The sequence below is a fragment of the Sinocyclocheilus anshuiensis genome, unplaced genomic scaffold (assembly GCF_001515605.1).
Source record: "Sinocyclocheilus anshuiensis isolate Anshui unplaced genomic scaffold, SAMN03320099.WGS_v1.1 scaffold220, whole genome shotgun sequence".
In the NCBI taxonomy this organism is placed as follows: domain Eukaryota; kingdom Metazoa; phylum Chordata; class Actinopteri; order Cypriniformes; family Cyprinidae; genus Sinocyclocheilus; species Sinocyclocheilus anshuiensis.
Window position 1 is genome coordinate 1,456,685 of NW_015554086.1, and position 15,486 is coordinate 1,472,170.

Consider the following 15,486-nt stretch of genomic DNA (forward strand, 5'->3'; position numbering starts at 1 on the left):
GTGAAAGCCGATCCGGCGATCCACAGCGCAAAGTTGTTGTATTTCCTCAGCGACCAGCACGGATCAGCTCTAGGCATGACGAAGCGGATATCGTCCTCTTTTGGAAGGCCAAACAAAGTAGTTTCGCTTTCACAACAAAACACACAGTGCCTTCAAGACATGGCGGCGGCGGCAACAACAATACTATAGCTAGAATAAAAGTTACACCTTCTTTCTTTGCGTGAACATTTGGGCAGCGTTATGCAAATCTTCCCACAACGTGACGTAGACAGGTGGGGGCGTTTATCTCTTTGGATTTGAGACTTTAGTCTTTGCAACTTTACAGATCTTCTTTATGGACCAAGAGCTTGTAACACTCCAAAGAGAAAGGAAAAATTGAAATCGCATCATATGACCCCTTTAACCAACCATTAAATACTCTGCACTGTTAAATAGTGCTGTGGTGTTAGTATTTAAATTGAAAAACTGTCATTCCATTCAGCAAAAACTCGCGCTTTCTCTGTAAATTAAGCATAAGATTGCATCTTATTCACAAAATTCTGCACTATTTGCCTGATGCTATTAACGTCAGATATGCCCACAGATGACAGAGTAAGAGATATGTGTACATTAATTGAGAATGCCTTTTAAATTCTGATTTACTGAATTGAACAGGATGCAGAATTGTCGTTCAAATTTGAATGCAAGGAAAAGCATTTAAAATGAACTAAAATTCAAATAAACTCAAATAAATTTAATTCAATGAGACCTTTGAATGCTGACAAAAGCTTGTTTGAAAGTTTTTAAAAACATTTAAAAAGCTTCCAGATATAGGTTTATGAGATTTATTGTGTGTGCAGCTTGTGAAAGACTCAATGCTGCAGGTAAAGATAATTTTTTTATCCAAAACAGTATTAAAAAAGAGTATCAAAATATGGACACAATTTCAATGAGGTGGGCTTGCGCCCCAGATAGACAGACAGACAGACAGACAGATAGATAGATAGATAGATAGATAGATAGATAGATTACCACTGTGAGTCTCATTTAACATCGCCTTTATAACAAAACCCCAACTCAAAGGTGGAAGGGTGATCAAATCCATCCATCATGCATCTAACAGGGACTGATGGATCTCTCCAATCAAACTGGTGACATTTTACGAATCAGCAGCTGCAGTGAACATAGGGCACGTATACAACGCGTCTGCTGTCCCATTCAGTTGATGGCTATCCTCCAGATAGATAGATAGATAGATAGATAGATAGATTACCACTGTGAGTCTCATTTAACATCGCCTTTATCACAAAACCCCAACTCAAAGGTGGAAGGGTGATCAAATCCATCCATCATGCATCTAACAGGGACTGATGGATCTCTCCAATCAAACTGGTGACATTTTACGAATCAGCAGCTGCAGTGAACATAGGGCACGTATACAACGCGTCTGCTGTCCCATTCAGTTGATGGCTATCCTCCTGATTCAAGTGTTTCCTGGAGAGTGGAGCAATTTTGACATTTCTCATCAGAAATTGCATAGTAGAAGCTGGCAAACGAAAGTGTAATCATTTTCTTTAATTTAATATCCACTGGCCTATTATAACAGCACTGTCCAGCAGTGTAAAGTCTGGCAGTATTTATCTGCTGTTTTAGACACACAAGAGGCTGCTGACCCAGATACGTGAAGGAAAACACCCATGCATAACTTAAGGTGCTACATCTAATAAAAGCCTATTTTTCAGGCCAATAACGTATTAACTAGGGTGCTGGAATGAGACAGGGCGACATGACTGAGGACTTAAGGTGCTACATCTAATAAAAGCCTATTTTTCAGGCCAATAATGTATTAACTAGGGTGCTGGAATGAGACAGGGCGACATGACTGAGGCGAACGCTGTTCTGCAAACCTTTGCATTCTTACAAAAAGACGGGTGATTTTCAAGGGGATTTAGTTAGCTGAATGATATTTGGGTGGTTCTTTATCTGACTCAGTAGAGCATTTAGACTATCAGTGGTGTTCAGGTGGTGCCTGGATCTTTCCTTACATAATATGAGGAGTCGTTTTTCGAACCTGTAAGAGATTACCTTCAGAACCTACATCTATACATGGCCTTGAACATGCAGTATGTAAAGACAAAATCCAGCGTTGTTTCCAATTTAGACAAGCCTGTGAAATACTGGGAGAATATAGTCTGGTCCGATGAGACCAAAATTAAACTCTTTGGATGCCATAATACACACCATGTTTGGAGGTCAAATGGCACTGCACATCACCCCAAAAACATCATGGTGTGGCACTGGCAAAATTCATATAATTGAAGGAAGGATGAATGTAAAAATATACCGAGACATTCTTGATAAAAATCTGCTGCCATCTAGCAGGATGATGACGATGAAACAAGGGTGGACATTCCAGCGAGACAATGATCCCAAACACGCAGCCAAGGAAACTCTCAATTGGTTTCAGAAAAAGAAAATAAAGCTGCTAGAATGGCCCAGCCAATCACCTGACTTGAATCCAATAGAAAATCTATGGAAAGAACTACAGATCAGAGTTCATAGAAGAGGCCCATGGAATCTTCCAGATTTGAAGACTGTTTGTGTGGCCAAAATCACACCTGAGCAATGCATACGACTAGTTTCTCCATACAGGAGGCGTCTTGAAGGTCTTGAAGCTGTCATTAACAACAAAGGCTTTTGTACAAATCAATAAATAAATTTCAGTAAGAGTGTTCAATAATTTTTCCCAGGGTCATTCCATTTTATTACACATAACTTCATTAACTGAACTTATTTGTTTTGTTTTCTTTGTATGTATGGATTACTTGGGTTGTTACCGACATCTGGTGAAAATTTCATGTCAACAGCACCTTTAGAAATATATTTACTGAGAAAAATGGTGATGTGTTCAATACTTATTTCAGCCGCTGTATATGTATAAATTGCTACTGTTTTTCATTTTTGTGGGTTTACAGGAAAAACTCTGAACCTTATTGTTGAACCCCATACGTTATTTTCGCAATCAGATTTTCACATGCTTTTCTCATTTTGAGTGCCCGCCTGTTTCTCATTTTTAATTCACACTTTTTCTCATATCAGCACTGTGGATCTAAAATATATCGTGCTTCATCTTTTGTCAGTTTGAAACGCAACAATACGGTGACATTTGTAGGTTGTTGGTAATGACTCTGTGTGGATTTCTGTGGCGTTCTCTCATGAGAGGCAGCATCCTGCATGCCTAATGAGCACTAGTGAACAAATAAACATATGGAGTGGATAATGAGGACATCAGTGTTTATAACACCAAGCAGTCCAATCTCACACTCTCTAAAAGTGTTGGCAAATTTATGGATATTTAATAAGGTTTATACTGTATACTGAATTGTCGTCTTACCCTTTGTGTAACAACTGATCTCTTTTTATCAGTGTTTACCTATTTGATTATAGATAGCAGAACTGACGCTCCGCTTAAACCTCCAGTCATGGTCAAGTGGAATCATGTCAATGTATTCATTTTTAATGTTTTTAAAAGAAGTCTTTTTTTATTTATTTGCTCAAAATGCAAAAACAGCAATATTGTGAAATATTATTACAACTTAAGAACTGTTTTCTACTTTAATATCATTTAAAATGTAATTTAGTTCTGTGATAGCAAAGCAGAATTTTCAGCAATCATTACTCCAGTTTTTAGTGTCACATGATCCTTCAGAAATTATTCTGATATGCTGATTTGGAGCTCAGTTATTATTAATTTTTAGTGTTGCTCAATTATTAATAATGGTTCTTATTATTATTGTTTTCCAAATATGTTGGGAAACCGTGATTCTTTTTGCAGTATTCATGCGATACTGAAGACTGGAGTAATGGCTGATGAAAATTCAGCTTTGCCATCATATTAAAAAAAGAAAGAAAAAAAAAGTAAATATATATTTAAAAACGGTTGATTTAAATTGTGATAACATTTCACAGTAATGCTATTTTTACTTTATTTTTCATCAAATGCAGCCTTTGTGAGTATAAGTGACTTCATTTTATTGACATTTATTGTTTTTTTTAAATCTTAATTATTCCAAACTTTTGACCAGTAAGTGTACATAAAACTACACATTATCATTCTCCTCTTGTCATGTGTCCTGCAGTGTGGGGTAGCTGTACACAGAAGGCAAGAGGTCCAGCACTAAAAGCAAACCTATATGATCAAGGGTTTTTAAAGAAATTTTAAAAACCTCATTTTTTAAAGAAAGCAAACGTTCTGCCATCCACAGGCCAGCCCATTTAGAACACAATAGTGGATCCTGATAGAAGCAAACAGCTTTCATACACACACTCTGCTTCTCTATTCCTCATCCGCAGCAGTTTCACAGGATTGTGCCCTCTTCTCACATTTCAAATGAATTGTGACCTAACTTTCTCTGAGCAGCTTATACTTCTATTCTACCTCTGCTGCTATCTGTCTGTTTGAATGGTTGTTATTAATAGTGCCAAACAGTGCTGGGCAAATCAAGTCAGTTAAATGCAAAATAAATGTAATAAATTGTGCCTCTGCCACTTAAACAGAGTATAGTTGTGGTCATATGTTTACATAAACCTTGCAGATTCTGCAAAATGTTAATAATTTTAAGAAAATAAGAGGGATCAAAGATTTTGCATGTTTTCTTTATTTATTTTAGTACTGTTTTTCTCATAAGCTATTTCACATAATAGATGTTTACATATACAGTAGTCCTCAAGACAAAATAACAACTGAATTTATGCAAATAAACCAATTCAAAAGTTCAAATAAGTTTAATTCATACACATCTATTGTTAACAAAAGGAGCAAACATTTACTGATACTCAAGAAAGCAACATGATGCATTAAGAGCTGAGGAGAGGACTGAAACCTTTTTGAATGATCAGGGCAAATTGTACTTAATTTGTCTTCTGGGAAACATCTACCATATTTAGCTTCTGAAATGCAGTCATATTGAAATACAGTACATTTTAAACTATTTTTACAAAACAAAATTACACACATCCATCCTGTTCAATAGTTTTCACCCCCAGCTTTTAATGCACAGTGTTGCCTTCTTGAGGATCAGTAAATGTTTGCATCTTTTTGTAATAGTTGTGTCCCCTATGTTGTTCTCAGTGTGAAAAGATTTTTAAAATCATGCAGTCTCTGCTGGAAAGGGTTTAAATATGCAGAAGATGCTGGACAACCAAAGACAGTACAGGATCTGGAAGATTTTCTGAAGAACAGCAGTTTAATTGCCAAAGCAGCCAAACTACTTTCAGATAACAGATGGGTAACCTTTAAATGGGGTCATCTGAATTCAGCTATATTATTTTGCCTTTGTGGGCTAATGTAAACATCTGTTATTTTGGTCAAATTGTTAACATTTTGCAGATTCTACAAGATGTATGTAAACATTATTTTTGGTCACACTTTATTTTAAGGTCCAATTCTCGCCATTAAAAATTTTTCTAATTTGCTGCTTATTAATAGTTAGTAAGGTAGTTGTTATTAGGGATGTAGAATATGGTCATGAAGAATATGTGCTTTATAAGTACTAATAAACAGCCAATATGTTAATAATAGGCATGCTTATAAACAAGAAGTTAATAGTGAGAATTGGTCCCTATAGTAAAATGTTACCTTATTTTTCTTTTAAAAAATAGATTACTAAAATTTGCATTATTTTAAAAAAGTTGTAAAAAAAGAAATTATACAAAATCTAATTATAAATTCATAAACACTCTCCAGGGCCAGCACACTATTCTTATTGTTGTGTCCTGATACACACGCATTATTTATATACATGCATACTTCTCCACTAGATAAATATAGCAGGCAAGTTTGCATAGACTATATTTATTCTTTTAACTCATTACCTCACTCAAAAACTGTGACAAACTCAGCTGTCACCACTTATAAAAATCTGTTATTTCTCTTCAAATTTGCTGAAAACAGCAACTGCTGTAAGCTGTCATTTCTCTGAATCTTTTCTTCAGGATGAAACTTCACACCAGCATCCTTCCCTCCAGTCAAAGCAGACCTGGATATATAGGTGACATCACACAGCTGTTAGTGATGTGTCACAGAAAATAAAATAAAACTCCCATAAACACGGGCTGACATATTGTCATATTGTTGAGCAAGATTCATGCTCGCAACCTCTCAGACCTCAAGAAAGAAAAGTTCCTCTGAGCTACATGAGCTCATGCTCAGGTCGGAGGCTGAGCGCACTTAGACTAAAATTCTCGAATTGCCCCTACAGGTCTGTATTAGATCCACTTGATAGGGACTATCCACTGTGGGCTGTGATGGGCCCTTTACATGCCTGTATTTAAACCCTCTCCATCACACTGCAGCAGCAGATAACAATTGCTAATTAATGCATGTTAATGTTTCCTTGTTCGGCGGGCTAGTAAAGATGGGGTATTTAAAAACATGAGAACAAACACCGAAGGTCCATCAATTGCAAACACTGAGCTTTCTTAGCACGTGGGTGGTGGAAACCATACAAGAGGCTGGCTGCATGCACCGCAAACAGAGCACAAACACTTGTGTTGCCATGACGAGAGCGATAGCACAAGGAGAAGAAGGTGTAAAGGCAATTTGCAACCAAACACTTAGGAGGAAGTTCTCCCAGTGGAGATGAGTCAGCTTCTTACACAAAACAAAACAAACACTAAGATACCAAGGAAATTGAATAGAACCAGGCATGGGAGCACTCCCACTTATCTGCTACTTCTGTCAAATTTTCAAAAGAGTAGGCCGCAAAATCTGTGGTGTACAAAATGAACAGCATGTATGGTTAACAGGAACGTTTTGGCCTAAGATCCAACAAATGTTCTTCAAAAAAGAGGTGTTTATGTCTTTTTTATTATTGTATATGTGCTTCTTCTGGCTTTGTGAAGTTTATTTGTTTTTTTGACCTCACTAAACTTGAAATACATGGCTCACCACTCGCACTATTATGTGCTCATCTCGCCACTTACAGTTTGCCTGAGGTCAAGGAATAGGTCACAGATCTGAGGACCGGGACGAAGACACTTAGCCTACTTAATAATGTCCAACTGACCTTTGCCCTTTGCCTGTTAGAGACTTTAAGACTTGGGCAAAACACACACACATAAACAAATGTATATATACCAAATTAATGAAAATGTGACTTTTTTTAGAGTAATAATAAAACTAAATTCTGGCAAATGTAACACTAATAAAAAAATCAGTCATCAAAAATGTATAATTAAAGAGACTGAATAAAAACGTTTATAGCTAACTGTCTTTTAAAACTAGATTAAAATGAAATTATAAATAATTTTAAGGGGACAGAATTGGGACCAATTGAAGAATCAAATTTTCAAACGTTTCATGTTTTTCAAAGAAGTCTCTTATGCTCAATTTCTTTGGTCCCATTTTATATGAAGTGGCCTTAACTATTATGTACTTACATTTAAAATAATGATATGGTACAATGCACATATTGTGTACATAACGTGTTTTTACATTATACTTATATTTGAAAAAATACCTGCATGTAATTACATCTGTAATTAGTTTCATATAGCCACCAAACCTGTCCCTATAACCTTACCTGTATCCCACCTCAATAGCAGCAAAAGTGTTTTGCAATAAAATATGAACAAAATAAGTACATTGTACTTTTTTTTTTGTTGTTGATGTAAGTACATAGTAGTTAAGGCCACTTAATGTAGATATTTTACAATGCAAGTTATGCCTCTGATGTAACATGATCCTTCAGAAATGATTCTAATATGCTGGTCTGCTTTTATTAATATGCTGAAAACAGTTGTTCTGCTTAATATTTTTGTGGAAACCATGATCATCTTTTTTTCAGGATTCTTTAATGAATAGAAAGTTTAAAAGAACATTTATCTAAAACTAAATATTTTGAGCAAACAAAATCATGCTTTATGAATAAAAGTATTCATTTTATTAAAAAAAAAAATTGTTTGAACAGTAGTGTACATCAGTCAAGACTTTCATGTGAAGTTTGCACAGTACGAGTCTGTGCACTCAAAGCGTTCAGTATCTGTTTCACCGAGTCATCCAATTTTGAACATTACGTAACTGAAAATAACGATGTACTATTAGCAAATAAATAATATTTTCCACAAGCTATAGCAAAACAAAGACAAATAATCTGTTATTATTTGACAAAAACATTAGAGAACACAAGCATACTAAGCGCTAATGCATGTACAGTAGTCTATAGTGTTTTCTGAAGCTCTGTTGAGCAGTAATCTGTGTGATGGCTGGTGTGGTATGATTCACTGCACGCGCTCAGTACAGACGTGTGTCAGCAACCCTGCTGTAGGGCTAAGTGATTAATTAGTCACAACAGGAGCTCTGCGCTGACAGCTCTGCCACGCAGGTCACACCTCTTTCATCTCTATGAACCAGAGGAAGTCAAGGGAGGAAATCAATGGGACTGGTTGTATATACATACCATCGCTTATTCTTTGACTGTCACATCACAGGAGGCAGATTGGACCGGGTTGTGACACTAGCCGCACACACACATCAAACAGCTCGTTATCGGATCCGTTCAGTCTGATTCTTTTTTCGTCTGCCTGCGACCTACTGTATGTACAGAAAGTTTTAGAGCCTTTAGGTGTCTGTTTGTCTTTTGTTATCAGTGGCGAGCGAATCCCAAGTGACGTTAGTCAGCAGGAAGCAAGACATATTATTAGAGATGACTAAGAAAATGCTGTAAATTAAGACAAAATAATGATGCAACCCTTTAACAATATTTTCTTTTGTTTGCAGAAGGCGGCCAGATAAACAACATGATGCAAACACACCCGTATCCAGCCCTCAGCCAGCTGTCCCATGTCTATGAGCAACAGCAATCGGCAAAAGCGCTCAACAAATATGCCTCACTGAAGGCTGTGGGTAAGGATGTACACTCAAAAGGATCATTTAGCATGTCGGTGTTATACTCTCGTGTGGATCTTTCCTGTGAAAACTCATAAATTATTCCTTTTATTGAACATAGCATTTACCGCAGAATATTTTACAAATGATTAACGAATCCCAGAATGAGAGGCTTTGAGAGCTGTTTTATCACTGGATTTGTATTGAAGAGGAATCACTGTACTTCATTACAGTTGCATTCTTGCAATCATATTGTATATATAACTGCTTTTCTATTTGAATACATCTTAAAATGTAATTTTTAACAGCCATTGCTCCAGTCTTCAGTGTCACATGATCCTTCGGAAATCATTCTAATATGACGATTGGTGTTCAAGAAACATTTCTTATTATTATCAGTGTTAAAATGCTGTGCTTAATTTTTTTTTTAAAGAACAAAATGTTTTTGAAATAGAAATATTTTGTAACAATAAATGTCTTTACTGCCATTATTGAGCAATTTAATGTCATTATAAAATAAAATAAAATAATATGAAATTAAATGAAATAATGAAATGAAATGAAATAAAATCAAATCAAATAAAAACTTACTGACTCCAAACTTAAACAGTGTATATAGTATATACAGGCTACTGAAAAAAAACATAACTATGAAAAACTGAAATCAAACCAATACTTTTGCATGAAAAAAAATTATTTTATTTTTGTATTAACTTGAAATCTTTACAACCCACTTGAATTAAACATGACAATTTCATTAGATAGGCAATTTAATGTCATTATAAAATAAAATAAAATAAAATAATATGAAATTAAATGAAATAATGAAATGAAATTAAATGAAATAAAATAAAATCAAATAAAAACTTACTGACTCCAAACTTAAACAGTGTATATAGTATATACAGGCTACTGAAAAAAAACATAACTATGAAAAACTGAAATCAAACCAATACTTTTGCATGAAAAAAAATTATTTTATTTTTGTATTAACTTGAAATCTTTACAACCCACTTGAATTAAACATGACAATTTCATTAGATAGCAGCACTAGACTGTGAAATTCTAAATTCATTAAACTATAAAATATTTTAACATTTAAACAAAATAGAAAACTCAGAAAAACTCATTAAAAAACAAAAGAAAATACAATCTAAACTTTTCTAAAGACAGTCAGTTCTCCTCAGAGATACATTCATATAAACCTCCACCCCCAACTGTATTGCGATTCGATTACAATCTCAACCGACTCGATTTGTCACGTATTTGTATAGATTTTCATCCGTCTCAGGGTGCATCATTACATCCCTATTTATACTGTGAAGTAACTTCAAGCTTCCTTCCTGCCCCTACCAAATGTTCTAATTTCCCCTCATCATGAATGGCATATACCATATGAGATCATCGAACTAAGAAAAACTCACCCTCTGGCGTCATAGTTATTTTTTCTTATTTAATTACCTCCTCCATGAAAATTCTCAAAGGTACAGAATTGTTAGAGCTGATAAGTCCCAATTCTGCAAATCAATACTTCTCTCTCAGTCCCCAAACACATCTCTAAGGTCACAGAATTGGATTTCCACCCGACATAGAGAAGTGGAGCGTCTAATAAAGGCCTGTACCAGAATATCCTCCCACCAAAACCCTTTGAGATCCTAATGGCACTAACTGCATGCGTGGAGTTGCGAGCCGATAGATATTTGAACTCTGTCTGGGGGCACTAGTTACAAAACCACGATTCATCTTGATTATGGCTCTTGAGGATGTGCACAGTTGAGCACTGTAATTGATTCACCCGTCTGTTGTGATGATCCGTGTATCTGATATAGTGAGCGGCGCAACGGTGGAAAAATGTCCACTGTGCATGACATCTTCGTCTTCTCCCACAGGGGCAGACGAGTGATAAATAAGATTTATTATCACACCGAAGACCAAACTCATTTTAAGCGTGAAAAGTTTATCTTCAAGGTCGTCAAAGCGGCCGACCATCAAAAGCAGACTGAGGAAGTCACACTAGGATGCCTGGTACTCTAAGAGTAATGATTCCTTTACAAACATGAATCACCTGGTAAAAGGACGCATCTCCCAAAGGAACGTGACAGGCCTAACTGACCACAGATTGAAAACCTTAACTGCTTGTGTGCTAAACTCGTGCGTTCAGTTGCTAATGTTTCTGAAGGAAAGGTGGGTCACTGACCTTACTAGTGCACTGTGTACCAGCTGTTTTTTATTGTGAATAATTCATCCATGCATATGTTTTATTATTATTTTTTTACATTTAAATTTACATTTAGTCATTTAGCAGATGCTTTTATCCAAAGCGACTTACTAATGAGGACAATAGAAGCAATCAAACCAACATAAGAGCAACAATGTGTAAGTGCTGTGACTAATGCAATACACACACCAAGTTTTTTTAAAGGGGTCATATGATGCGATTTCAATTTTTCCTTTCTCTTTGGAGTGTTAAAGAAAACAAGTAGATAGAAGAGAAAAAGAATAGAGAATCCTAGTGTTCCCTAGTGAAAAATAAATAAACTAAAATGTATTTATTTCATGCCAAGTATACCACAAATGCATTTACATATAAATTTACATGTACTTTTAGTATACTAAACTGGTATAGTTAAAGTCTGCTAAATTGGAACAACTAATTTTGTACTTAATCCACTTTAATTGTGCGGAAGTAGTGCTGAAGTCCAACTAAAGATATACTGTAGTATATTTGATTGCGCTAAAGTGGAACTATTGCAAGTATACTTCAGGTACACTTTAAATATCTCACATTTAAAGACCAATATTTAAAGATCATACAGACATCAATCGTGACATTAAAATACATTCGTGGCATAATATTAAGAAATGTGCATTGTGCACGAGTAGTACTCCAAATAAAGTTTAATTATAATTTTTATATCAGTAATTTTGAGCGATGTCAGTATACTTATTATGAAATAAATGTATTTTAAATATATTAAATTTTTACTAGGGCTTGAGGGTCAATTTTTTTATAAATAAAAAGAAAACAATTAGATAGAATATAGATAAAATACAGAGTGTTAGTTTTAGAGGGTCAAGCGTTTTATAATAAATAAAAAGTGAACAAGTAGACAGAACAGAAATAGAATAGAGAGTGTTAGTCTGAGAGGGTCAAGTATAGATGGAAGAGATGTGTTTTTAACCATTTCTTGAAGATGGCTAAAGTCACAGCTGCTCGAATCGAGTTTGGCAGGTCAATCCACCAGCAGGGAACAATAGAAAAATAGATCTTTTTAAAAAATAAAAAAACATGCATGGATAAAACTTTTTAAGCTATAATTTGTCATAAAAATGTCATAATTCTATCTTTCATTGAAACAAGAGACCTACTATATTCTCTGTATACTATATAATCTATGTACCATGTCATTATAAAAAGCTTTCTGAAATTTGACCATCCATTCAACAAATGACGGATAATCAGATAATTTTTTCGACACAATACGGAAAAAAAAGATCTGTTGCTACTTCCACTTCTAATTTCCACTGCAATTTTAATATGGGTAACACTTTATTTTGATAGTCAACTTTAGACATTCTGCTAACAGTAAGTAACTTTGCAACTACATGTCAACTAGCAGTCATTAGAATATTAGCAGATTGTCTGCTTAATATCTTCTAACACTTTATTTTGATGGGTCCACAACATATACAACATACTGACTATGAGAAACTTTGCAAGTACTGTATATGCCAACTTATTCTACTAACCCTAAACCTAACCTAACAGTCTACTCTGAGAGTTAGTAGACACGTAGTTGCAAATTAATGAGCATTAGTTGACATTTAGTTGCAAAGTTACTTATAGTTAGTAGCATGTCTAAAGTGAACTATCAAAATTAAGTGTAACCTTAATATGTCATGTCATAAATAATATAATTACATATTTCAAGATTTCATAATGTTAAGATTTAAATGAGACATACTGTATTTTTATTATATTTGTTCTTTTTAAATATAAATTTTTTATATGAATTAGGAGAAAAAATCTCTTAAAAATCGAACAAAATCTAACTAAATACATAAAACAAAATTTATTTATTTATTTATTAATAATTAGTGCTGTCAAACGATTAATCACGATTAATTGCATCCAAAATAAAAGTTTTTGTTTACATAATATGTATGTGTACTGTGTATATTTATTATGTATATATAAATACACACATGCATGTATATATTTCAGAAAAATGTTATTTTTATATACTAAATATATTTATTTGTAATATCAATTATATGAATATAAATATAGACATGTAAATACATATAAATATTTTCAAAATATATACATGCATGTGTGTGTATTTATACATACATAATAAATATACACAGAACACACACATATATTATGCAAACAAAAACTTTTCTTTTGGAAGCGATTAATCGCGATTAATCGTTTGACAGCACTATTAATAATATATAATTAAAAATTATGATATGACTCGTTTATCTGTCTTTTTCATAATTGCCATGATTTTATTGATATCACAATAGCTTTTGTTTTACAATTGTTTTTTTTTTCAGCCAAAAATAGCCATTACAGTTGGCACACAGTGTCCACCTTAACTACAGTTTTGTTGCATCAAAACAGTCCTGTTTAGTTTAGTTTTTTTTTTCATTAAATTTTTCATTTAGGAATAATAGCATCTATATCAATACCTACCAGTGACTGCTTATTTTTGCTGCATAATTTCAATTAATGCATTTTTGGTCTGCATAGAGTATAAATCAACCTCTTTTAATTGAAAGTAAATTTATTTCTCATGATATCTCAACTACCCTCACTCTTCCTCTCTATCTTGCTATCAGCAGCCAAAGCCAATGGTGATTTCCTCAACAAGCAACACCGCCACTTGGTCGAGTTGGCAGCTAAGGGAAGCCTGCCACTTCATCCAGTCAGAATGGAGCACGTGGAGCCCACAGCTTCCTACGTCACAGAGGTCCCGTGCCTCAAGCAAAATGGACAGAAGCCCAAGAGCATTAAACCCAATGTGGCCCATCCCGCAATGGCCTACAGCTCCAATACCATCGCAAACCCCGGCATGCTGAGGAGCTGGGAGGCTGCAGAGACTGCGGGCCGACGCAAAACCTACGGCCCTAGGAAGATGTGCACGGTGGAGCAGGTTAATGAGCTACACACTGCCCGCAGTCATCATTACCTTCCCACGCAACCCTACTTTGTAACCAACAGTAAGACAGAGGTGACTGTGTAAGAGGCTGAATACGTTTCGAAACAAGCGGCAGAGAGCCAAAAGTGATTATCGTCATGAAAGGACTCTCCACACGCTGCCCCTAGTGGACTGGAGGCACAACAGGGGTGAGCATGTCATGTCAGCTGACAGTCAGGCCACTATTTATATCCACTGTAACAATGATGTGTTTGTGTTCCGTCAATGAAAAGGTAAAAGGAAACAGATGTAAAGAATTGGCACATGAAAAGTTTCAGATCAATAGCAATAAGATCTAATAAACGTGTACGAAAGAGACGGTTATGGAGAGATGAGACATTACAGAAATGAAACATACTGCATTATCGATCCCAGATATTAAAGGGCTGGCGTGGAGTATGAAACAGGTGGTTGATGCTCTTATCTGAAATAATATTCAGAAATTTTGTCAGATGTGCTATTGATTTGATGAGGACAGCGTAAAAGACACTGGGTCTGAGGCTGTGCCTTTCGTTTTGTCATTATAAAGCACCTCGGTCAAGTAACTAAACAACTGATGCTTAAAATCTGGAGTATTAGCAGCGGTGGTCACGTACTGAATATTTCATGCGAAGGTAGCATTGCCATGCCATGAGCAACACTGTTAAAGAACATGGAAGCTTGGGCACAACTTGTGTCTTTGGAAATACATGTTTGGTCTCTTTTTGCGTACATCCAGCATTACTTTTTTACGTGTACTCTAAAACGCATATGAGCATGATGAAATATTTGTCAAAATGTCATCAGTAGGTGTATCTGCTGCCACATGTACTGTAAGGTTTTTTGCACTTTTACAAATGTGTCGTGCGGAAGGTACATTTTATTTATTTCCCCCCCAAACAGATGTGACTTATGATGAAAAAAGACCATAAAGTAGGCTATATTTATACCATTGCCAGTATATGTATGCAAATTATACAGTACATTGTGCCAAGAAGTAGCTGGTTGAAGTTGTTGTGTTCAGCATTATTTATTTAAATATATTTCTTTATTTTCTGTATTTGAGAGAAAATGTTTCTGTTGCAACATCATTATCTAATGGAGTGGTAGTTCTGGAGATGAAGATGTACTTTAAACTGGAATAAAATTAGCTTTTTCTTTCCTCATTCTCTTCATCTTTATTTTTCCTCTTCCATTGCTGTCTTTGATGCTAACAGGATGTTGCATTGTGAGATTTTTCGTAAACAGGTCGATGAACTTTGTTGTATCCAATTGAGTTAATTCAGCAATGCGTAAACCTGGAAATATCAACTCAAAGAACTTGACCCGCTCCTGCACTTCCGTCTGATTGCAGAGGAACCAGATCATGTGGAATAACTGTAGTCTAGGACAGATCCTGTCAGCCTCGCTGCCTGTTAAAATTGATCTATTCCA

The 15,486-nt window shown here is 35.1% G+C and overlaps 1 protein-coding gene across 1 annotated transcript in view; it reads left to right on the forward strand.

The window, feature by feature from the left end:
- Window positions 1–15,157, forward strand: part of shisa9a (shisa family member 9a) — a 33,554-nt gene extending 18,397 nt beyond the window's left edge. The window contains exons 3-4 of the mRNA XM_016461411.1: window positions 8,759–8,884; window positions 13,715–15,157. Of these exons, the coding sequence (XP_016316897.1) occupies window positions 8,759–8,884; window positions 13,715–14,118 (530 nt within the window). The 3' untranslated portion in view covers window positions 14,119–15,157. The remainder of the gene's footprint in view (window positions 1–8,758; window positions 8,885–13,714) is intronic.
- Window positions 15,158–15,486: the final 329 nt, after the last annotated feature.